Genomic DNA, 26391 nt, shown 5'->3' on the forward strand with positions numbered 1-26391 from the left:
TTTTTAACTATAGTTGGTCAGATTTTACAAGTTTTACCAATTTATTTTTCATTCTACCATCACTGGTGCTCAAAAGGTTAAGACTTTATTTGTGAAAACATAGAGCAATAGTAGGGAATCATGTTGTCTACAGCTTCATAAATCTTGCTTAAGATCCTTTTCAATTACCATCCATTTCTCCTTTAAAAAGGGACAAAAAAATAGTGGAGTGGAAACAGGTCAGGGCAGTCTGTGACAATGACAGTGTGATGGGCTTGGACCCCCTGTGGTGTTTCCATCTGCTATCATTAAGGTGACTATTCAGACATGAAAAAATCCCTCTTGCTGTGCTGACAGGCAGACATCAAGAACTATGACAAGGCATTAAGACAGAAAGTCAGAGGCAGAGATGTCATATTCCACAAACAATACTGTCTCAAACAAGACCTCTGAAATTTTGTTGGAGTTTACAATAAAAATAAAAGGGATTTTACTTGGAGGTTATCAAACTTCCCTTTACAGCAGTTTGACAACACAAAGATTGCTGACAGTCACAGAGCTAAACACTTTGCTCCTACCTGTAATCTTCACCATAAGAAACCCAAATTTTTTGCTCGTTCTGCAGTAAAAGTGGGTTTTTAATTTCTTGTCCAGTCTCGTCAAAAAGCCGGGTCGGAAACCGACTGAGGCCTGATGGTTTGAAATCTGCTGAATGTTGAAGCCTTTGGTGAATCATGTGCTGTACCTGGCGGTGGAAGATATAAAAAATAAAATGGGAACATCTGTAATAAATTGTTTGTACTCCATAACCAGTGATGTCCAAACAAACGATAATTAAATTCATATAGAATGTTAAAAGAAGTGTGAAATGACTGCAATGTTTATCTCAGTGTAAAGTAACAAAATGAGCACAGGCTTTTAACCAGCAGGGGGTGCAACAGGATTATGGTTGAGCTCTGACCCCTTGGCACACAAGCTGAAAGCAGATGTGACAGTTGTACAGAACAAGCAGTTAGCTTCTACATACTGTAACAAGCTTTCTTGATAAAGGTTATGTTTTCCCAGTCCACATTTGGAGCTACATTTTGCTGCTGTTTTTACTGAGCTTGTTAAGGTCTGACAATTACTGTGCTCCCCACCATCCTCCTGCCAAACCATTGATGATCAATAGCTGAACAGGGATAACGCAAGACTCATTTAACAATTTCAGCGCTGTAAAAATATACACTGAGGCATGGTAAAAAAAAACCCCACCACTCAAGCCCCAAACCATGCTCTCCCAGAGAAAATAGCGCCACGCAGCTTAATTCAGTGGAATATTTAAACAAAGTATGTTTTGCAAGACAGTTCAAAAAATCCACCCTGAATTCATTTGAATTTTATACCTTAAAATATAAAAATTCTCCTTTTAAGGAACTTTTAGAAATCTATTATGTAGCAAACACTAGTACACTGCACACTCTGTGATCAATTTTCCATTTCATGGCATCGTAATGATGGCTCTAAATATAGTCACTTCATTCCACATGCCCCTCCTAGTTGTCACTCTTCTCTGAGTGCAGAAAGCTCTTTCCAGTAGATTGGTTCATACTCTATTCTCCTTTGCCAGCTTCTGCAACTGAGCATATCACAGAGGCCTCAGATACATGACCATATTGTGACAGTATTTATAAAACCAGTGGTACACCCCCAGTATTATTAACAGCTGTTGGAACCATAAACATGACACAGTAAAATTATCTCTTGCATTAGTGCAAGAATTCCAATAATATTAAATACTCACAGCAGTTAAGGAAACATCACAATCTACACAACAAATCACTGATCATGTTCTTCCATATCTGGGATTTATATCTTTCAGAGATTACCATATCATCTATGGCATACCATCATGTTACTCTGTCAATATTGTTATAAATCTCCTGATTTACTCCTATGATCAATAAAGGGGGGATATCAGTGGAGGCATTTGGCTAAAGAGGCATATTGGCTCCCTATATCATGATTTGTGGCGTCCCTCATTCAAATCTAAACTCAGCCACAAAGCCCACTAAATTTTCTCCAATAAGCTACTAATCTTGCATTCTTAGCTCTCTTTCATCTCTCTTTCATGCAATATAGAGATAATAATACCAGTCAACTTTACATGGTTATCCTAAAGATTACAGAGATATTGGGTGAAATCTGGTGGTGTTCACATGTAACCAAAATGTATTTCCAGCTGTCCAATGGGAAGGAACGACAAGGATCATCTAGTCCGACTCCATGCAATGCAGGAATATTTCACTACTTGCGTGGGGTTGGTAATGTATTTGATTCATTCAAAGCTCTTCAAATACAACATACTCTGACAGAAGCAAAACAAGTGAACAGTCACATCTCAATATTTTAATGGTTATTAAGTTAGCCTCTACATGTGAGCACAGAGAAACTGCAAGAATCATAAATAGAAAATATGCTATATGTGGGAACTGCAAAGTAAATCCCCAGAATGAAAGCTTCAAGTCATTCGAATAAATGTATGCACTTAGGGAAGTATTTCCTCGCTTACCCTCTCCATAGCAGCACTGGGTTGGTCCCCAGGATTGATTTCCATTTCTTTTCTACTGATGTAAACAAGAATCTCCCCAGTATCCTTGCCATTTTCATACACCTTCAAAAAGAAACAGTAATTAAGTAAATGTTATGCAAGTTATAGATCATGACAATCAAAATGGCTTACACTAATCAGAAAATTCAGCATTCACTTATGAAGAGGTACCAAACCATCAGCTCTCACTACAAAGTACATTAGTCTGGTGCACATAAAGGTTTTTGGGGTTTTTTACGTCATATTGGATGTTAATACTAGCTAAAACCAAGGAAAATGCCCTCATTCTACCAAAAATGTGTATGTGTGTGTTTTCATAATGTTCACTTGAATTTTCACCTACAAATACATGGAAAGACTACTTGTCTAAAGGAAGCTTAAGGAAATGTGACCTATGTAAATGTTTACCCTGGAAATAATTTAGGATTATTTCAAATGTTAGTCATATTCTACGTATAAGACATTGCTGAGCAGTGAAAAGCATGAAAGAAGCACGGAGAGACTTGTGGCCGCTTTTCCAGTGCATGTACAATAGATGAAAAATGCAAGGGAGCACCCATTGCACCTGATGAATTGAACACATTTTTATGCCTCACTGAAATGTTCCAGTTCTGTTCCATTCATTTTAAAGGAGCTTCTGCAAGAGAACTTCCTGGTGCATTGTGCCCTATGGGTCAATCCCTTTGTCTCCTACTCACCCAACAGGGCCCTTGGATCACAAAGGGAACTCACAGACTTTTGATGACTAGTATGGTTACCCAATGAATTAGATGCTGGTCAGTTAATTGCAATATACTGAATAAATGTAAATCTATTAAATAACTAAAAAGAAAAAAAAATACTTAGTTATAAGAATATTGACAAACCATTGCGATCTGTATTTTTTGTTGTAGTGCCGGAATGAGAGCAAGACTGGCATGTCTAGCAACACAAGAACGGCTCCCTGAGAGACAGTGGGGAGAATGATGCCTGCCTTTAAAGGCTTTCTTGCGTCTCATGGAGTGTGTGTTGAGGGCTACTGTGAAAAGAGTGGCCAGGTGTTCCTCATGAAAGGAGAAAGAGAGGCCCAAAAAGACTGTGTTCTTCATCTCTTTGCATTATCTCCCATAATGCCAGGGAACTCACAGATGCAGCTGACTGGGTTTCAGGAGATGTGGCCAGAATACTCTGCATGAGACCTGAGGGTCTAAGGATTCAGGAGCCTTCACAGTACCAGAGGTGGGCTTTCCCAATCTTGCTAGCCTCCTCACTCTCGGGGGAAAGAGGCAATACCTTTTTCCAAGATGGCACCTGCTGCCTGCATCTTTGTATACACTTATAGGTAAAAAGGTAAAGGACCCCTAGATGGTTAAGTCCAGTCTAAGGCGACTATGGGGTTGCAGTGTTCATTTCGCTTTCAGGCCAAGGGAGCCGGCGTTTGTCCACAGACAAACAGGCCGAGGGAGCCGGCGTTTGTCCACGGGTCATGTGGCCAGTATGACCAAATGGCTTCTGGCGCAACGGAACACCTTGATAGAAGCCAGAGCGCACAGAAACACCATTTACCTTCATGCCACAGCGGTACCTATTTAGCCACTTGTACTGGCATGCTTTCAAACTGCTAGGTTGGCAGGAGCTGGGACAGAACAATGGGAGCTCACCCCGTTGTGAGGATTCGAACCGTCAACCTTCCAATCGGCAAGCCCAAGAGGCTCAGTGGTTTAGACCGCAGCGCCACCAGCGTCCCTATGCACTTGTGTATTGCATACACACACATATCTGCTCCATGGTTAGTTTGGGAGCACCTTTTAAACATTCAAAAGGCCTTTAACCAATCAGCTAAACACTACACTCATAGAAATTACCCATTTCTAGATAAAGGGTTACTTTTGACTGAAAAGTGCCAGTATATATTATATCATGCTGGTAAATAGCCACTTGACTGGTCACCTGTGGCAAGAATTGATGCTATGTAGCCAGGCAGGGAATCTATATACAAATCATTGCATTCAAAGGACAATGGCTAATGTAGCTATGTGTTTGCAGGGGAGCTAGTATAAAAAAATGGGCTAGTAAAAAAATACTGTAGACTTATAAATGTATTTGCAAGACACTGTTATACACTAAAAAGCACAAAAGCTAAATGATTCCTACTGGCTGAATCAAGTCAACTGGAATAGCACACTGCTGATGATTTGGTGAGACGTGGGTTAGAAATGGGTTCTAGGGGTAGGCATATAGGAAAGTTTGCTTTGTGTCAGTTGGCACTGCATGACAAGTTAAAGAAAGAGCATCAACGGAAAATAGGTGTCATGTGCTGCAGCATTTTTGGTGATCTCATCATTTCTCCCTTCTTGCAAACTGTGCATAGCTGTGATTCCCTACATTTTCTGTGCAGATAATTGGCTGAAGAAGCAGCAAGGAGAAGCATCCTTAGAGATTAAGTGCTTTTAGTCGAAGAAACCTGCATCTGCTACATATACAGCTTTAAAAACTTATAGGGCATATAAAATAGCTTTACTATAATCTTATCTAAACAAAGTGGGAGCCAGAATGCAGCCCTGTCTCACTCCCCTGGTCATCTCAATACAATCCGAGAGCTGACCCTGCAGCCTGGGGATATATATGTCCTGTATATGTATATGGCCTGGGGAAGAGATTACTTGTACATCTAACCAAGGAGGAATTTATCAGCCCCTGGCTGAAAAGTATGGCCAGAAAAGCCACTTTGATTGGACTGTCACCATCCCTTTTGTATCAACTGGGCTATGAAACCGCCATTGTATCCAGATCCAGATCCAATGTAATCTGTGACCCGATTGCAGCTGGAATCCAATACAGGCATGACTTTCAGTTAGCCTCATATCTTAGGAATTTGTCCGTACCCATCTATCGGCGTTTATTTACCAAAGCTAGATTAAATGTATTTCCATCGGAAGTTCTAAATGGTAGACAGAGGCATCCCCTACCAGAACAGGCTTTGTTTATGTTCTCAGGACATCAATTGCATGAACCATATCCTACTGCATTGTGGGCAGTATGAGCAAGCAAGGGATCAGCTGATCAAACCCTTACTAGCAAATTTGCAGGGAAAATCTAAAGCGTCCCATATTAAATACCTTCTGGAGGATAGGTCAAATGATATTACACTGACTGTGGCAAAGTTTCTTTCAGAGGTCGCAAGAAACAAAGACCATCATGCTCTAGACATAATGAAATGACTCCCTCTGTCTCTTTTGCCTGTTGTTTGGTTGTTTTAACTGTATCTTGTTTCAAAACTGTTTTGTAGGTCTATGGACCACAATAAAGATATTTGATTTGAAAATATTACCTAATAAAAAGTTTATATTTTACAATTTGCATACTATATAAATAATTAGCATGAGATGCCTGTTTTCTGCAATTGCCAGGTTTTCAGTGCAGAGCTGCAGGAAGGCACAAAAAATAAAATGGAAATATAGAATGTATGGCTATTTTTATTCCTGGTGAGAAAGAACTCTATCTCTGGGGCAAACAAAAACAACAGGAAGACATGAGATCAGCCAACTTATATAATATCAACTCCTATCCAAGAGTATGGAAACATCTACTATTTGGGACCACACTTTCGTTAGACATCTTAAGTCCATTATCACAGACTTTTGTAAGAAGTGAGATTACAGGAAGAACCACTGTGGCTATTACTTCTTTCAGTGTTTCTACAATGTCTGAAAATGCTCGGGCACAGTGGAAAACAACATCTCTCTAGACCAGCATGTTTCCAATGCCAGCTGCCAACCTGAGAAAAACTAGTGACAACACACAAGGGCCACATTAGTTCCTCCACCACTACTAAACAAACTGTTAAAAGTTCTGTTAAACCTCACAGTAGGTGTTACACTAAGAGCCACTGAGCAGTACCTATTTCCTATATTACAGCCAAAACAATTTCCCACCCAAGTGCAGAGAAGCGAAGAGAGACATAATAACGCAAAAATAGAGGGGGATGATAGTACTCAAGCTGAACTGATGCTTTTGCTCTTTCTTTTGTATAAGTCCTGGGCTACCTTAAAAATAAAAGGCACTGCAATGTTAAACAAGCAATGCCTATAAAACTTTGGTGGTTGCTGCTTTAACTTCTATACAGGAATAAGTCCTTCTCATTTGTTGTCAGAACAACTGCATGTGGCTCGAGGAACTCCTTGCTGAATACACACACACACACACCTCTTTGAATATAGCACAATGAAGTCAACCCAAGTCTTGCTCTAAACCATGGTTTGGAGGATCAAAACCATGACTTCTGAATTGAGCCAATGTGTAGTAATGCCAAAGAGAACTTTGCCAAAAAAAACCCTGGTATACAAATTTGAAGTAAGATATAAAATACATTCAACCACAATGAATCACTAATAGGTGTGAAGTAACTGCAACAGTTAAGGTTAATATCTAAACTTTACCTTAACTTTACACTAAAAATGCATGGATAAATTCAGTTAAAACCACTGTAAAGGGAAATAATGAAGCAGTTTATATCAGTCAGAAATCAGGAAACAATCCCGAGAAATGTAATAGCATCTTCTAGAGCTTTAACATCTAAGCAGTAGAATACACACAGGATTTTCCAATATTCTGCACCATGTTGGTTGAAACAGCTAACCAGACCACCTAGGAAGACTCTCCGAGTATCAGCTAAAGAGTAAAAGCAAAAGTAAAACTACAGAACAGTGGAAACCCTACAAAAATGAAAGAAATTGGAAATAGAATCAAGAAACAACAAGCACCAACAGGGGATATTTGATTACTCTCACACTGAGATGGACATATTGACAATATTGTTGTAATATATGTGTTATATTTGTTTTTCCTGTTCCAAGTAACCCAGGGAAGAAAGTAGTATAGCAGTACATATTTATTTTTCAACTGTGAGCCAATTAAGATGCCTTAACATGATAAGTAAAGCCAATATGCAGGTAGAGGTTTCTTTAATTTGTTGTAAAATGTTTATACTTGCACAATGAAATGCACAAATCAGTTTATAACAAAAACAATACAAAATTATTTTTAGAAATAAAATCAGAGTAAAATTCCATCATAAAATCATATAGTAGACACTATAAGAAGCTCAAGGGGATGGAAATGGTTCTCTCCCAATTAATCCTCTCTGTAACACTAACCTGGTCCACATGACACAGTACGCCCAACTATGGCAGCTCCCAAAGAGAAGCATGCAGCCATTTTTCTACACGTCAGTCCATTTTCCTTCCACACCAAGCAATCCATTCATTTGTTGCTGGAGTTGTTATATATTCTATCCACTCATCGAAGGGAGCCACGGTATTATCTTTCCAATGAATTAATAACATTCTTTCACCCAAAGAGCAAGCGCAGAAACTTAATTTATGTTGACCCTTTGCCATACCCCATATAGTTGGTATATAGTTTAAAACAATATTACCATCTGACAATATTACAAAAATTCTACCTAAGCATGTGCTCAGAAGCTATCCGCTTGTGAATGTTAAGTGTGTGGAGAGGTTTGGAGACTGAAGAGAAAGGCCTTTTCACACACCCACCCCTGCAGAGTCATAAGAAGAAAATTCTTTTGGAGCCCTGCATGAAGGCCTTATTCAGGAATGAAAGTACATGTAAGTTGTTGCCTGCTATGATATGGCCCCTGCTGCCAAATGCTACAATTTAGACATGTGTGTTATTTATAACTGAAGTTATTTTCATGTATTTTTGTGCTTGGGAATATGTTCCTATGTACAGGATGTAATGTATCCCTCTAACTCTTTTTTCTATATTGGATTAAAGGTTTTTAAAGTGTTGCCCTTATTAGACTTACGACTATTAAAAATGAAAATCTTAAGCAGGATATGGAAACTCATCTCAGATTAAGCAAAGTATAAAACTGAGAATTTACATTGAATATAATTGAATGCACACATTAAAAAAACACAGGTGGCAAACTGCAATAGCTGTTAAACTACACATACCTTTAGCTGTAGTCCCTGAGACAAAACTGTGTTTGCAGGAAGTTCTTTAATATGTTGGTAGACATAAGAAGCACATTGCTCCTGTTCCGCCTGTAACTGAGGGGCAAGCTTAGAGAGGTGACCTTTGTAGCTCTTGATAGCTGCCTGCAGTTCATCAATCAACTTGTTCACCTGAAGGGTTAAATTATGAGAGCTGTTAGCAAGAGGCAATTGTTGATGTCACACCTATTAGAATGTTCATTATAAACCTGAAGGAAGAGATGACATTTCTTTGCAAAGTCTGGCAAAAAATAGAGAATATCTGTACCCCCCCTCCCCAATCTAGCCACCTATCGTAGAAAGAAATATACCCAAATAGACACACAAGAATGAGCAGGCAAAAGTAATTAAATCAAAGGAGCTCTACTTTGTCCTATTTAAGGATGCTAAGATGCTTTAATACTGCTTGTAATTATTTTGAATTAATTAAAATGTATAGGTCATTTGCTACTAGATTAACATGTTCAGCCACTTAATGATTTTTTTAGAATGCATATTAGTAACAACAGGATGCTGCTTGGAGGCCTATGGGTAATAAGCAACTAACAAGTCAAATAATAGTAATAATAACAGTTGCTATTGTTGTTATGGGAGTGCCAGATCACCTCATCTGTCTCCTGAGAAATCTCTATGTGGGACTAGAAGCTACAGTTAGAACTGGATATGGAACAACTGATTGGTTCCAAATTGGGAAAGGAGTACGACAAGGCTGTATTTTGTCTCCCTGCTTATTTAACTTATATGCAGAATTCATCATGCGAAAGGCTGGGCTGGATGAATCCCTAGCCGGAATTAAGATTGCCGGAAGAAATATCAACAACCTCAGATATGCAGATGACACAACCTTGATGGCAGAAAGTGAGGAGGAATTAAAGAACCTTTTAATGAGGGTGAAAGAGGAGAGCGCAAAATATGGTCTGAAGCTCAACATCAAAAAAACGAAGATCATGGCCACTGGTCCCATCACCTCCTGGCAAACAGAAGGGGAAGAAATGGAGGTAGTGAGAGATTTTACTTTCTTGGGCTCAATGATCACTGCAGATGGTGACAGCAGCCACGAAATTAAAAGACGCCTGCTTCTTAGGAGAAGGGCAATGACAGGCCTAGACAGCATCTTGAGAAGTAGAGACATCACCTTGCCAACAAAGGTTGGTATAGTTAAAGCTATGGTTTTCCCAGTAGTGATGTATGGAAGTGAGAGCTGGACCATAAAGAAGGCTGATCGCTGAAGAATTGATGCTTTTGAATTATGGTGCTGGAGGAGACTCTTGAGAGTCCCATGGACTGCAAGAAGATCAAACCTCTCCATACTGAAGGAAATCAACCCTGAGTGCTCACTGGAAGGACAGATTGTGAAGCTGAGGCTCCAGTACTTTGGCCACCTCATGAGAAGAGAAGACTCCCTGGAGAAGACCCTGATGTTGGGAAAGATGGAGGGCACAAGGAGAAGGGGACGGCAGAGGACGAGATGGTTGGATAGTGTTTTCGAGGTTACCAGCATGAGTTTGACCAAACTGCGGGAGGCAGTGGAGGACAGAGGTGCCTGGCGTTCTCTGGTCCATGGGGTCACGAAGAGTCGGACACGACTAAACGACTAAACAACAACAACAACAAATTGTTGTTATTGGAGGAGGGAAGCCAAAAACCAATAAAACTGTTAATCCAAGAAAGAAAGAAATGGGGGAAATGCTTTATCAGCAAATTGAAAAATGCTTTTTTTGTATAGTGAGTGGGGTGGGGTAAGAGGACAAAGGATGTGAGGCCCTTCTCTACATCTAATCCAAGTTAGGAGTGAGTGAGTGTACTTCCTTTCTCTGATATCCTGAAGATAAACTCTTCTTTCTCACATCTCTTTTGTTTGATTCTGTGGGATGTGAAATATGCAAAGATGTTTTAACAGTGCATGCAATTACTTTCAATTGATTACAATGTATAGTTCATCTACTAAATAAACATGTTCCGTCACTTACTGAATTCTGTAGAACGCACATTAATAGTAACAGAGTGAAGATAAATATACAAGTCACATATAAAAGCTTGTAAATTTGTTATATCTGCAAAGAGAATTTTAAAAGAACATTACTAGGAAGGGTGGCTGCCTAGAAAGGAAGGAAACAGAAGTAGTGGAGAGGAGTGTGTTATGTACAGAGCGGGGATGCAACATTGTCAAAGTGCTATATCTCATGTCTCAGATATTGCTTTAAACCAGATATGCTACACACTGCCTGCAATTAGGCTAAGTCTGCATTTCAAGGTATCTCTGTTCTTGTTTCATGTAACTTTGATGCCTAGAATTCACTGGTGCTTTCCTTGTGCTTACTTCAGAACCATGCTGCAATCTCTCAGAAAGCGTAAGAAGTGTTTGTCCAGTCATCCAGAGCTTACCGTTAAATATAATACAACGTGATACTGGACACTCCTGTGTTATCAGAGCAATGCTGCGCCTAACAGAAGATTTGGGTTGTTTCTAGTCAGACATGGATGCAGTGGAAAGATGGTGGATTGTATCTCTGCACAGAGATCACAGCATTCAATCACATTGAGTAGCTATTCTTCTAGGAAATCTCTTTCCCAAAGCATGTAGTTCATCAGTTCAGGTTTCTTCCATTCTAGGACATGAAAGGCCTTGTCAACAGGGTAATTATATTACCCTACCTCTAGAAGAGTTAGCAGCCAGCAGTTCAGTTTAGCTGATTGCAGCCTCCTGGAGCTCATGGCCAGGACTTGTAAACAGGCGCAATTGTGAGGGGCATTTTCAAGGAGAGGCATGGTGTACAAAGGCCAAGAGACATGGACGGCAAAGTTTTTAAGCAGAGGTTGTATGACCATCTGGGATGGATGCTTTAGCTGAGATTCCTACATTGCAAGGAGTTAGACTAGATGACCCTAGGAGCCCCCTTCCAACTCTAAAATGCTTTGAGTCATGCAAAGTCAGCAGCCATCTACAACAGTGTAGAACTGCTAATTGGACAGGTAATGCTTGACAGCATAGTGGCAGGAATCCTGGGCATTCTGACCACTTAACAACAATTATTAGGGTACAGTCATCAGTTACTTTTGATATTATGTTGTTGTTTTTAAAATGAATTTATAATATATTTAAGTACGGTAAAGGTAAAGGGATCCCTGACCATTAGGTCTAGTCGTGACTGACTCTGGGATTGCGGCACTCATCTTGCTTTACTGGCCGAGGGAGCCGGCATACAGCTTCCGGGTCATGTGGCCAGCATGACTAAGTCACTTCTGGCGAACCAGAGCAGCGCACGGAAACACCGTTTACCTTCCCACTGGAGCAGTACCTATTTATCTACTTGCACTTTGACATGCTTTCGAACTGCTAAATTGGCAGGAGCAGGGACCGAGCAACGGGAGCTCACCCCGTCACAGGGATTCGAACCGCCGACCTTCTGATCAGCAAGTCCTAGGCTCTGTGGTTTAACCCATCCTGTAAATAATTCTGACTGATTGTGGTGAATTTCTCACCATTAATGGAGGCATCTGTTGAGCCATCCCAAAGAGATGCTAGTCATTCTTTTTTTTTCTGGAGTGGTGACAGCTTTTACCAGGCCCACCAATCTGTGTGAGTGGTTCGATTTGCTAATTCTACTGCATCCACCATTTGGCACCATGATGCTAGACAAGATTATTTGGCATAAATCAACTATGATGACAATGGAGAGCAACTTGCCATACCAAATATGACCCCAAGCCCATTTCTGGCACTGGGTTTAAAAATAGCCAATTCCTTCCCTTTTATCCTTCATGTTCCAGGAAGATAAGTTGGGTATGCATAAGAATATCTTGTGAAGAGAATGATAGTTTGCAAGGCAATTCACTCCTAAGGCACTGCTGCCCTTGCCATTAACAACTATTAAGAAAAAGCAAGCAGAAGAACAAAAGAAAGTACATTATACATATGAACTAATAGGATAGACAGACAATGCCAAAATGTTTACATTGTAAGATGTGAGATGGTAACATTAGCATTAAATGAGGCAGGTTGTTGAGTCTTGTTTATATACCATCCTATACGTTAAAACCATGTTGCCTTTATATTTGGATTAAAACACTTTAAATGTATTTGTATAGAGCTTTTCGGTGATGCCATTATTTCTCATTATGTGAATACTGTTTGACACACCAGAGTAATGTGTGTAATTGTTCTCTTTATATTTGCCACAAGTATATATCCCCCACCAATGTATATACTGGTGGCATATACATAAAGAGAATGACACACATTTTGAAGATGATTACTAAGGTTACAGATTATCAACTTTGCCTGCTAATTCAGCTTTGTTAGCTCACTTAAAGTTTGTACATGGACTTTGAGTTGCATCTTGATAAAAGAAAGAAGTACCAGTATCTGTTATTATTTGTTAGCAATGCTCTTAACGTTTCTCTGGCTACATCAGATGTACCTTTCATCAATAGACTATGCTACAAAATGTCTTTCCTGTTTTTTTCTCACTCTTTTGGAAACAAGATAATTTCAAAGGTCAATCTGCAAGTGACCAAAACCAACAATATCAAAAGTCTATGTTCCTAAACCATTGCACATTAGAATATTTTTTTCTATTTCTCTATGCTGCAAAAGAAAAAGAAGAAAAAAAGTCACTATAAAATTCTTCATTGTGAATCTTTTTTTTCTAAAATAAAATCCCTCTGCCCCCATTCAAATACAATTGTGAAAGAAGACAAAACTTGACCTTTTGTGATCCCCGTATTAATAGGTCTGTTCATAATTCAGTCTGTGTGTGGAGAAGCATCCATGTGGAAACATGCAGGCCTGTGAGATATATAGCCTTTCCCTTTGCACATTATCTGACCCTATGAATCCTTCTCACAAAAGAAGGCTTTATGTATGCATAAGTTGGGGGGGGGCAATGCATACTCTCATTGTGCTTCACAAAACATGTACTCGTTCTCCAGGAAAACTCAGCATGGATTTGGTTGGATAGACTGCAAGTAGCCATAAAAGGGAGGCTGCTGCTAAGAAGAGAGCCTATCTTTGTTTTGACTTCTTAGGTCAGATTTACATAGATGCATTTATTTTGCTTCTGTTTGGTGCTTTCTACCAAGCAAAGGTAAACATGTACATAAGTGGGGTAGGGGTGGTTGCCTCTTCTAACTTTACTAACATACCTGCGTTAGATCACCAGCAAAAAGCACCTGCTGGGTTGCTTTTCACTTTGTGAAATGTGTGTCCATAGCACACTCCAAGTATTGAGATATAATAAGCACATACACAAGACCAAGGAACTGAGCTGTCACAGAACTTCTTCTGAAGCAACATATTGAGGAGTAGTGGATACAGAAGGAACCTAAGGTCACCTAATCTTCTCTCTGTGAGGTAGCATCCCATTCATTCTGTCTTTCAAGCCAATGTGCACCATGCAATGAAATCAGTGCCTTGCTTCCGCTTTGTTTTTCTGCTAGAAAAACACAAACATATTCTATGACCTGAAGGAGAAATAGGTTTGGAAGTTGTGAGCAGCAACTTGTGAAATCTACAGAGCTGTGGAGAGGCTTGGCAGGAATTCCAGTACTAAGAGGACAGGCCAGGTGGAAGTGAACCCAATTTAGCCAGTAGATGAAAATTCAAAGAGCACATTATTAACAATATATGGGAAATGGACCACAACTAGAGATGGGGAAGAAATTCAGTTCAGTTTTCATCAAGGGTGAACACTTTCCAAAAAAAAATATGCAAACAGAAACAAAGATACCCTTTGAAATTCACACTTATCCAAATTTTGCAGTGCTCCAGTCAAGTAATGTGTACAAAAATGTATGTGCTAAAATGTGCCTATAAATGCATCTATTAGTGAAAGTGCATCATATCATGGGAAATCGCTCATGTAAGCCTACCAGAGGGAGAATGAATGTCCTTATGGATCTTGGGAAGACAATAAAAAACTGGAATGCAAGGAAACGGAGGTAAAACAAACTCAAAAGTATGTTTATCAATAACACCAATACAATAAGCTTGCTGTAGGACTGTTTTTAAAATAGTAACTATGGAATCTGTAGGATCTCTAGAAATTTTCACATTTTGCAACACAGGGGTTTGTTGGTTTACTCAAGGTTGGCAGAAGCTGGCACAGAGCAACAGGAGCTCACCCTGTCGCACATATTCGAACCAACGACTTTCTGACTGGCATGCCCAAGAGGCTCAGTGGTTTAGACCACAGCGCCAGTGCACAAGTGCAACACACTTTGCAAGTGAGGTGAATGCTACAATCACTCGGGTCCTATTTTGACATAATGCTGACTTCTAGGTATGCAATGAAACACGCAAGCTATGAGATTTCCCCCTTGAGGGAATCCTGCCCAGAAGCTATTCCAGAAATAACCATATGGACGAATAATTCTGATGTAAATGTTTCACAGGTTTGCCTCCGTGGGGAATCATTTAAAGAGAACTGAGGTAGAGACACGTATACTGGTAAGCATATAGAATGTTGCTAGGTGTTGGGCAGTGAAGTAGATTTCATGGATTCCTGCTGCATCCCCTAAAAACAGGACCACAGATTTGTAGGACCCTCCAGAAAAGCATGGAAGGTGGTGGGCTACAGTGAAGAATGGGAAGTTGAAAAAGCTTTCCTCCCCTTCCCTTTCATTCATGGAACACCACATTCAATTCAACTCATGCTTTATATATGCATGCTTTTAATTACTATATCAGGAGCTGAGATGACTGGATTAAAATAACAGCAACGAACCAAGGTTTTGGATAAAATAGTCGAACAGTTTGGAGAAAATCTTCCGTGTAGAAAACAAAACCAAGTTCCATTAAATGCCAACCACTGTTTAAAGAGGTCTAGAAATGAGTTATCTTATTATATAGTAACCTTAGTTTTTTCTGTTATGGCTTGAAAATAAGTACTAAATTTATTTCTACAACATCTGGATTATTAACCAGGAATAACAATTAGCTACGGGGTTCTAAATGAATTTCAAGCACTGCAAGAGTTCAGACTTCAAAATAGCAGCAAAAGATTTTACTAATAGTATTGTAATAAAATTAGTTAAATGTCTTAATCTTCTCTCTGAAAGAAGAAGGTTTGGGTACTCCAGAAATCGACATGGAGATAATGCTCCAATTTTGCTTTGAAGCAATTTTGTATTATTTCACTTATAGAATATGCTGTCAAGTTCACAGCATGAAGCTTTGCAAGGAAAAGTCTTGATTTAATAGTTCTTCATTACAATGTTTCCTGCGGAATCTTATGATTAGCACACTATGTCTTGATGCTGTAAACTACAGTTTTTCCATAAAAGTAGGAATTTAGTTAACATTTTCCTTTGGAGCAGCAATAACAGGGCCTGGGAAACTGTGGCTCTTCCGTTGCATCCATAGCTTTGCTGGCCAGTGCATAATGTGGTAGTACACACTTTTGTTTTGTTTTTTGCTGCACAATTCCCATATTAGAGCAGTCGTGGGGCCCCTCATTGACTCAAAGGAGTTCTTGATCTTATGGATCCAGAGCCTCTGCCATCCCATCACCGAACCACCCCCCAAAGTCCCATTTAGGGGCTTTCCATGGCTACCTTTGGCAAGAGAGCCACCAGCAGTAGCTGATCACTCTGCTTGGGACCCTAGTACAAGAAAGCCTATCAGAGGCTTCTGAGAGGCAACTGCACTGCACCATTGTCCCGTAGCCTGTGCTGAATTCCTATACATACTTACCTAGAAATAAATTCCACTGAACCCATGTACAGAATTGCAGATTTTTTTTGTCTGGATGATTAAAAATGGAGCTCATCTTGACAGGTTGGGGTTGTGTGTTTTTTTTGCAGCGGATAATTTTCTTATTTAAAAGAATAGATATATATTCAGACACCTGGACTACCATTAGGTTCAATTCCTCCAGGTAAAGACTCCTGTCTGAAACCCTGGAGAACAGTTGCCAGTAATCAGTGTAGATCAGTATTTCTCAAACTTGGATCTCCAGCTGTTGTTGGACTACAACTCCCATCATACTGACCACTGGTCCTGCTAGCTAGGGATAATGGGAGTTGTATTCCAACAACAGCTGGAGAGCCAAGTTTGAGAAACATTGGTGTAGATAATACTGAGCTAGATGTATGAGTGATCTGATTTAGTGAAAAGACAGCTTCCTATGCTCCTTGTATCCTTAATTCCACTATACCCGAAGAGTCTAAAATGCTTCACATGGGCATATAAGAACTATCTATTTGGCTCCAGCAGAAGGTCAGTGGCTAAACATGGCACACAGAATCATCCACGCGTTTCTGTTTTAAAGTTTTTATTTGTATGTCTGTAAGAGTACATTTTTGACAAATCTGTAATATGCTTCTTTTATTTATTAAATTTGTTAGTCACTTTATCTTGCCCAAAGCAACTTACAACTAAACAATGAATAAATGCATAGGTCATAATAAGCCACTATACATGTTTATGCAGAACTTAGAAGAAAATACTAATTTGTCATTTTTATGAATATCTAACTTCACTGAAACTATTCTAAGAAAATTTTGCTGCTGATGCAAATTTTGCTGCTGATACAAAGTGATATCAATGGGTGATTGGCATATTTGAATACTGCCACTGACCATGAGGACATGTGTTCAGAGATCACTCAAAATGGGCCAGGAGACATTATTTCTTTCTTGAAGGACAGTTCCAGGCCCTGTGGTGGGAGAAGTCTTGTGCCCCCAATGTGTGAGAGAAGGGCATGGATACTTATTTACATTGAAAGCAGAGGCTTTCCAGTGGAATTATCCTCAAGGCGCTTACAACTAATGTCAATAATACAGTACATAGCAAAGAAACAAACACCACACACACACAATCCGTAAGACCTTAGTTTGCCAGCCAAGAGATGGGACCAGTGTGTGCTATCATCAGTTCTACAGTCCCAGGGCAACTAGCAGTTGGAGCAAAATTAGTTTATTTCCCCCTGGAGGGGGTTGGGTGGGACAGCATGAGATCAAAATCCATGCAGTTTCTCCTTCTGTAGCTGATTAAAGGGGCCAAGTATTGATAAATATACCAAAGCAGTGGATTACTCCAAGAGTTCTTTGCTCAGTTTTGTCATCTGCAGGGCTGGCCCAAGACATTTTGGCACCTGAGACAGACCCTAAAATGGTACTCCCTTCCCACCAGTGAAGATCTACATCAGGAACAAGGTGGGAAGAAAGACTGACAACAGGATTTGCTGCCATCTAAAATGGTTGCCTCACCTTGCCCTGTGGGGGAGCCAGACCTGAATAAAGATCTACATCAGGATCTGCTGCCCCTGTGGATCTGGCCACTTGAGGCACTCACCTCACCTTGCCTCATGGGTTGGCCGGTCTTAGTAATCTGTTAGGAAGTGCCACTGCTTTCCCTGTCTGTTTTACAGACATACCTCGGGTTAAATATGCTTCAGATTGAGCGTTTTCAGGTTACGCTCCACGGCGACCTGGAAGTAACAGAATGTGTTACTTCTGGGTTTCACCGCTCGCACATGTGCAGATGCTCAAAATGACGTCATGCGCAGTCACATGTTACATTCTACTCAGGATGCGAATGGGGCTCCGGAACAGATCCCGTTCGCATCCAGAGGTACCACTGTATAATGATTGGCTGGGAGACGGACCAAAGTAGTTCTGGTTCACCTGTGGAAGACCCAATCCAGAACAGGTATTAAGTTTGCAGCTTGCTTTCTTTATTCTTCCACACATTATGAACAGCAGGTATTCAGATAAATTTGGTGGACTTCACTTTTGTGGACTTGATCTGAGTACTAGTTAACAGAACAGGAAAAGAATTTTACCAAGACTCCACATTGGCAAAGAGTCTGTGGGCTTGATTTCCACTTTAAAAGGTTATTGTGCTGTTCTGCATTATGTCACAACTGGTGCATGGGCAGGCAATACAGTATGGGGTGGAAGGAAGGTTGGCCACTTCATAAACCCCTGCAGGGATCCGACCTGGGGCTTCAGGAGTTTGGACACAAAAAGTAGGGCATATATGAGTGAAAAAGTTGAGTGAATAGTATATTAAACAATCTATGGCTTTTTAAACTGGGGTGGGGTCTTGGATGGTTGTTGTTTTTTGCCATGTTATGTATTGTTGTGTTTTTATATTGTAGTAGTAGTAGTAGTAATAGGACCTCCATTTCTGCACATTGGCCCATGTAAATTTTCAATTGATCCTAAGAAGAAGATGATCCTAACTGTGAGAAGTGAAGTTACAGGGTACCAGGCAGAGGGCTTTCTTAGTAGTGGTGTCTTCCCTGTGGAACACCCTCCCTCCAGATAAAGGGGATAAGGAGGTAAAGGGGGTAAGGTGATAAAGAACTATACAACTTTTAGAAGACACCTGAAGGCAGCCTTGTATGAGGAAATTTTTAATGTTTGATGTTTTATTATGTTTTGATATATGCTGTAAGTGGCCTATATGATGATGATGATGATAAAGAAGAAGAAGATCCTCTGTACATGAGTGCTGTGCCTATAGTATAACTGAATTGTGTTAGCTATGAATAGGCCTCTAATACATCAGTTTTAAAAACAAGAGGAAAAACCACCCCAACCCTCAAAAGATAAGTTACAAAATATCTCAATAAGCTGCACTTAATCTAGCTATTAATGGATGAAAATCATTTCCGAATTTGAACAAATTAATTGGGAAAGAACTACAACTTGTGTACTTGTGCTACTAAGGTAAAGAAGTATCTTGAAGTATCTTGAATATATTTTTACTTTGAAGTATCTTCGGTGCCAGGTGAAGACTTTTTATTTTCCCAGCCCTTTTAAAATCAGGCTTTTAAAAATCTGTTTTTGCCTTTGATATGGTGGTAACCTCAGAAACTTGTTTAGTCCAGTTTTATTTTCTGCTGTTCAAATTTCAGATTTTGTGCTGCATTAAGATTTATGACAATTATTTTAATCTTATATTTTAGGTCATAAGCCAACCACATAACTTCTTTGTTGAGGAGAAGAAATGTTACATATACAAAACTGTATCTGCTGTTTTACTAAGGCGTACTATTCACTTACTTCATCTTGTTCTGAATATAATTCTTCTTTTTTCATTGATAGAATGCCCTTGTCTGTGATTTTCTCTTTCTGGCCATCTATGGCATAATCCAGCTAAAAAAGACAACAAAAATTGTGAAAAGACACATCATTTCTATCAGCTCTCGACAGTAGATTTCCTGGATCTTCCTATATTGAGTGGAAGAACAAGAGCATTAGTGCCTTGCCCATCCACTGGGGACACCTGTACCATCAGACACCTATTGTGGTACCACAGCCTTTTAGATACATAGAATTGTAGAGTTGGAAGGAACCACGAAGGTCATCCTGGCCAGTCCCCTGCAATGCAGGAATCTTCTGACCAACGTGGGGCTTGAACCCACGACCCTAAGATTAAGAGTCTCATGATCTACCAACTGAGCTATCCCAGCTTGACAGGGTGTACTTGCGTAAAATGTGGTCCAAATAATTACTTCATATTCTGGAAACTGAAATATAGTTTCGGTCGACACATATTGGATTTTTCATGTGTATGTCATTAAAACTTTAATCCTATTCGTATAGATGCCTAGAGAAAAGGACAGGTGCACATGGGGGGCTGGGTGTGAAACGATAATCTTGCTTTCCTATTAGGGAAGTACAGTCAAACCTCAGAAGTCAAATGGCTCTGTTCCCAAACGTTTCGGCTCCCAGACGCCGAAAACCTGGAAGTGCTTCAGTTTCCGAACATTCCTCGGAAGCAGTTGCGTAGCGTGGGGGGGGGGCAGGGGGGCAGCTGTACCGGGAGCAACATCTGGGGATTAGGGTTAGGGGGCAAAAATTACTTGCCTTGCCCCGGTTGCTGACAACCCACGCTACGCCACTGCTCGGAAGACAAACAACTTCCGAGGCGCGGTTTTCTTTTTCATTTATTTTGCAGCCAGCCCATTGATCCTCAGTTTATTTTGCAGCCAGCCCACTGAAAGTTTCAGAAGCTGAACGGTCTTCAAAAACAGAAGTTCCACGGTAATTAGAGTATCTCATGCTTAGTTTTAGAGTAGAATACAGGGACAATTCACCTTCAATCAATCCATCATTTTATTTGTATGCCATCTTTTCAAAGTTAAAACATTTAAGAATTATATATCTTACAACAGCTAAGAATTATGTAACTACAAACTTGACAAAAGTCATCATAAAAATGATCAGAAGTACACAACCAAATCAAACAATTTCCACATAAATCACAAGATCCAAAATAGCGATACAAAAAAATAACAATGCCCCCCCCAACCCCTAAGCAAGACCCGAGCCCAAGATTTTGTTCAGCGGTCAGCTGAATTCAGTCAGGTCCCTGCCCTCCCAGGTCAGGTGGAGAAAGGCCTGCAAGGCAGGGAGCAAATATTCTATCTACGACTCACAGCCAAGATGGTCCACATCAAAATTTGCAGTGATTTTAATGGAACACCATCTAATAGATGGGAGACACAGTATCAACTTTGGGAAGCTAAGGTCTATAGAAACTATTTATATATAAAACTCTTTCACTCTCACGCACAGCTAAAGTCTGGATGAGTCTTACTGATGCAAGAATCATATTGTCATATGACTGGGCACTGATGTAGCAACTGAACTGAAAGCTCAACTGATAGAACTGGCAACACAAGTTACAGGTAATGCTAAAGAATTACTGATTAATCCATCTCTGGCAAATAAAAAAGGATTAGCACACACTGGGGGGAAATTAAATGAACATTTTAGTACAATACACTCTTATTATTATAAAAGAACAGATTATTCATATAAGCATTTAAATTTTTGTCTCTATATTGTTGAGAATTAATCATGTTAAATATACAATATTATGGTGTATACAAATTTAAATAAAAGTTAAATCAAGGGAGTGTATTTTCACATTGGAAAATTATTATGCAGTGTTAATAGCATCTCCTTCAGGTACCCAGACATAATGATAATATGCCTCTTTTTCTCTTTTTTTTAGGGTACAATTCTCCTGTCACTTATGCCTACTGCATATTTACTTTTGGCATAATTTAACTGGAAGAGACACATAATAGATCTCTCTCGTTAAGACTGTATGAAATTGCAGTTTGTTCTTTCTAGGTCTGCATTTCATGTGACATTAAAGTGCGTGGAAAAACAAGCTACACTGCATCTCACAGAGCCAGTAGGAAGCTTACCCAACAGAACTTTGAAGTACTGTTCCAGAATGCCAGCTTCTTCCCCGAATCCACTTCTTTCCCCTTTTTTAGTCTCTAGCTCCTTATTGGGTGCCCTTTGCCCAGAACTGGAAGCTTTTAACTTCAGTTGTTTGGCTAATCTCAGTTAGAGAATGAAACTGAATGCAAGGAAGAAAAGCATTCTGGAATTCAGGTTACAGGTAGGTAGCCGTGTTGGTCTGCCGTAGTCGAAACAAAATAAAAAAATTCATTCCAGTAGCACCTTAAAGGTAAAGGGACCCCTGACCATTAGGTCCAGTCGCGGATGACTCTGGCGTTGCAGCGCTCATCTCACTTTATTGGCTGAGGGAGCCGGCATTCAGCTTCCAGGTCAGGTGGTCAGCATGACTAAGCCACTTCTGGCAAACCAGAGCAGCGCACGGAAACGCCGTTTACCTTCCCACCAGAGCGGTACCTATTTATCTACTTGCACTTGACGTGCTTTCGAACTGCTAGGTTGGCAGGAGCAGGGACCAAGCAATGGGAGCTCACCCCGTCATGGGGATTCGAACCGCCGACCTTCTGATCGGCAAGTCCTAGGCTCTGTGGTTTAACCCACAGCGCCACAACTAAGTTTGTTATTGCTATGAGCTTTTGTGCACACAAAAGCTCATACCAATAACAAACTTAGTTGGTCTCTAAGGTGCTACTGGAAGGATTTTTTAAAAATTTTTGTTTCAATTTCAGGTGGTACCCATACCATCCATGTCCCTCCAATGAAGACAAATCTCCTTCGTGAAAGCATCCCGTCATCCCTCTCCTAGTCTGCGTCTGCTCTTCACACAGCAGTGGAGCAATTGTGGAAACATCAGCCAAAGCAAATCTCTTCCAGCCAGACTATATTTTCATTCAGACAGGCCAGTCCTGGGATAGAGTAGCAATGATCCTCAGCTGTACCTGACTTGTCACAATGACAAATACACCCAAAGTGTCCCTCTCCCAGAGTACAGTGGTACCTCGGGTTAAGTACAGTGGTGCCTCGCAAGACAAAATTAATCCGTTCCGCGGGTCTCTTCGTCTTGAGGTTTTTTCGTCTTGCGAAGCACGGCTATTAGCGGCTTAGCGGCTATTAACGGCTTTGCGGCTTAGTGGCTATTAACGGCTTAGCAGCTTTAAGAAAAAGGAAAAAAACTCGCAAGAACTCGCAAGACATTTCGTCTTGCGAAGCAAGCCCATAGGGAAATTCGTCTAGTGAAGCGACGCAAAAAACGAAAAACGCTTTCGTCTTGCATGTTTTCGGTTTGCGAGGCATTCGTCTTGCGGGGCACCACTGTACTTAATTCGTTCCAGAGGTCTGTACTTAACCTGAAACTGTTCTTAACCTGAAGCACCACTTTAGCTAATGGGGCCTCCTGCTGCCGCTGCGCCGGCGGAGCCCGATTTCTGTTCCTATCCTGAAGCAAAGTTCTTAACCTGAAGCACTATTTCTGGGTTAGTGGAGTGTGTAACCTGAAGCGTATGTAACCTGAAGCGTATGTAACCCGAGGTACCACTGTACTTCCCAATAGTGTATGATAGCAAATACACTAAAACACGGGTGTCAAACACAAGGCCCCCAGGCCGAATCTGGCCCGCCAAACCTCGTCATGTGGCCCGTGTAGCCGCCACCGGCCGCCAGCTTTCACCTTTTATTCTCGCTTTTTTTTTTTGACGCAAGAAAGCCGCCTCTTCAGCGCATGCGCGGCAGCCTACAAGCCAGAGAACGTCTGCCCTCTAGCGGCGACCAAACTGCTGATGCGGCCCTCGATGAATTTGAGTTTGACACCCCTGCACTAAAAGCTCTCAGAGCAGGAGTTAAAGAGTGTGGCTAACTCAGCATTAAGAATACAGTCATACCTCGGGTTACAGCTGCTTCAGCCTGCATTTTTTTTGGTTGCGGACTGTCGAAACCCGGAAGTACCGGAACGGGTTACTTCGGGGTTTTGGCGGTTGTGCATGCGCAGAAGCGCTGAATTGCAACCCACACGTGCGAAGACGCACAGGTGCGGGTTGCGAATGCTGCGGGTTGCAAACGTGCATCCCGCACAGATCACGTTCGCAACCCGAGCGTCCACTGTAATTTTCAAGAGAGAGAAACAAAGAAACAAGAAACACCAGGAGGAGGGGGTGTTTAGCTGAGTTGGGTAACTTATAGCTGAAATTTATTGAAAACTGTAGAAAGTGCAACAGAGATCAGCACCTGACACTGTTGCCATGATTTTCAGCAGCTGCACTTAGTCTGTAGTCCTGTATCCTAATGAGACAGAAGATCAGTTTTTTGGATTAGCACCAAATCAAAGCAGGATAAGAGATTAATTACATCACAGATTGCAGCTAAAGCATGCACCTTTGTCTTCTTAAACATACCTGACCAAAAATTGCTTGGCCTTATCATTTAGCGACCATAGTGATATACATAATCTTGAGTATAGATCAGTTACTTAAAGGTAAAGGTAAAGGTACCCCTGCCCGTATGGGCCAGTCTTGACAGACTTTAGGGTTGTACGATCATCTCACTCTAGAGGCCGGGAGCCAGCGCTGTCTGGAGACACTTCCTGGTCACGTGGCCAGCGTGACAAGCTGCATTTGGCGAGCCAGCGCAGCACACGGAACGCTGTTTACCTTCCCACTGGTAAGCGGTCCCTATTTATCTACTTGCACCCGGGGGTGCTTTCGAACTGCTAGGTTGGCAGGCGCTGGGACCGAACAACGGGAGTGCACCCCGCCGTGGGGATTCGAACCGCTGACCATGCGATCGACAAGCCCTAGCCACTGAGGTTTTACCCACAGCGCCACCCGCGTCCCTATAGATCAGTTACTTAGATTCCATTAAAATCCATGAAATTTAAGGAATCTATATGCAGAATGAGCAGTGCACATACTACATATTTCTTGAGTTTGGACCAATGTTGTATAAAACTTTATAAATTCTGCCTATGCTGGCTATGCTGCAAGCTTATTTTTGAAACTGGGCTGCTGCTCTTATGTAAAGGTAAAGGTACCCCTGACCATTAGGTCCAGTCACAGACGACTCTGGGATTGCGGCGCTCATCTCGCTTTACTGGCCGAGGGAGCCGGCGTTTGTCCACAGACAGTTTTTCCAGGTCATGTGGGTGGCATGACTAAGCTGCTTCTGGCAAACCAGAGCAGTGCACGGAAACACCGTTTACCTTCCTGCTGGAGCGGTACATCTACTTGCACTTTGACATGCTTTCGAACTGCTAGGTTGGCAGGAGCTGGAACCAAACAATGGGAGTTCACCTCGCCGCGGGGATTCGAACCGCCGACCTTCTGATCTGCAAGCCGAAGAGGCTGAGTGGTTTAGACCACAGCGCCACCCGGGTCCAGATCTTATGTAATACATGATAATATTCAATGCAGGCCTCGTGCAGGGTTGTTCACACAAAGAGGAATTCCCCATCGCTCCTTGCTTGCTACAGTCACCTCAGTGCCCCCAAAAGCCTCTTCTGAGAGTCTCATGAAATGCCAGGGATGGGACGCAGAAGTTGCAATGGGATGGGGGAAGTCAGGAGAAACCAGGGAGGCAGATTATATGGAATTAAAAAAAAAAATCACTATATGAAGAAAACACAGAAGCAACAGCTTTACCCTTTGATGAACAGTTTCTCTGCACAATATAAGGAAGCCAGCACTTTACACATGAATTTGGCATTTAGATTGCTGCATGTACACTTGCCATTTAAACTGGGTACTTTCTAATCATGAACTCCTTTTGGGGAGGGGAAAGAGTGTGAAACAAATGTAAGAAATAGATTCACATACGTAAGTATTGCCTTTATACAGCATTATAGGCAGTTCCTGTGAATAAATCTATCCCACTGAAATCTGTGGGACTTGAAGTTGGTCTGCATTGTTGCCATTGGTTACCTAATTTGAGATATTTATATTGGTAATCAAATAGTATCCAACTCCTGTATAACATGAGTCATTATAAAGTATGTGTTACATGCAGATCAATACACTTCAGCTTAAATACTGTGATAATCCGCTTCCAGATGTATTGACAGGATTCCCTAATGGTTTGTTGCTAAACAAAGGAGTGGGACAAATTACTTATTTATATATACAAAACATGGTGATAAAGACTAGCTGCAGGTACTTTTTTGGAAAGTGCATTTTAATAATGTCCTATTCAGTAAGAGAACAAATGGAGAAAAAGCAGTTTGAACAAGCATGTTTAGTGCAAAAGCACTCTCTCTTGCTAACAACAAAATCAATCATTTGTCCAGACTGTGGGGAGTCAAAGTTAGTTACTGAAAAGAGATCCATATATAAAACAAGTCAATAACTCATTGTGTGTTATTGTTGGGGCAAAGAAGTTTGCTTTCAGCTGGTCTGGCTCCCTCTGAGTGTCACCGTATTCATAAAATGGGGGAGAGGCTTTTTCCCCACAGCGTTTCTCCACTACAATCTACTTACGTGTGGAGCAGCTCTTCACTGCCCCTAAAAAAATGTGCCATTAAGTAGTGCCCAGTTCTGTGTTACTTTATAAAATGCCTTATTTGGACAAAACTCTTTTTGCTCATGAGTTTTCTAACTTCAGAGATATTTACTAAATCAAATCACACTTCTACATTGTTTCTGAGGTGTTTTTTTAAAAAAGAAAACATTTTTA

General features: G+C 40.8%; 1 protein-coding gene across 8 annotated transcripts in view; it reads right to left on the minus strand.

Moving 5' to 3' along the window:
• DCDC1 (doublecortin domain containing 1) overlaps positions 1–26391 on the minus strand; it is a 267210-nt gene that overhangs the window by 150245 nt on the left and 90574 nt on the right. For all 8 annotated transcript variants that reach the window (XR_014566754.1, XM_083748746.1, XM_083748748.1 and 5 more), the window contains exons 9-12: positions 19579–19671; positions 8527–8697; positions 2531–2632; positions 558–724 (exon numbers count right to left, since the gene is read on the minus strand). Coding sequence is in view for 7 of the 8 variants with exons in the window: in XM_083748746.1 (XP_083604872.1) it covers positions 558–724; positions 2531–2632; positions 8527–8697; positions 19579–19671 (533 nt within the window). In the remaining variant the exon portion in view is untranslated. The remainder of the gene's footprint in view (positions 1–557; positions 725–2530; positions 2633–8526; positions 8698–19578; positions 19672–26391) is intronic.

The sequence above is a fragment of the Podarcis gaigeae genome (assembly GCF_964106915.1).
Source record: "Podarcis gaigeae genome assembly, chromosome: 1".
Lineage (NCBI taxonomy): Eukaryota > Metazoa > Chordata > Lepidosauria > Squamata > Lacertidae > Podarcis > Podarcis gaigeae.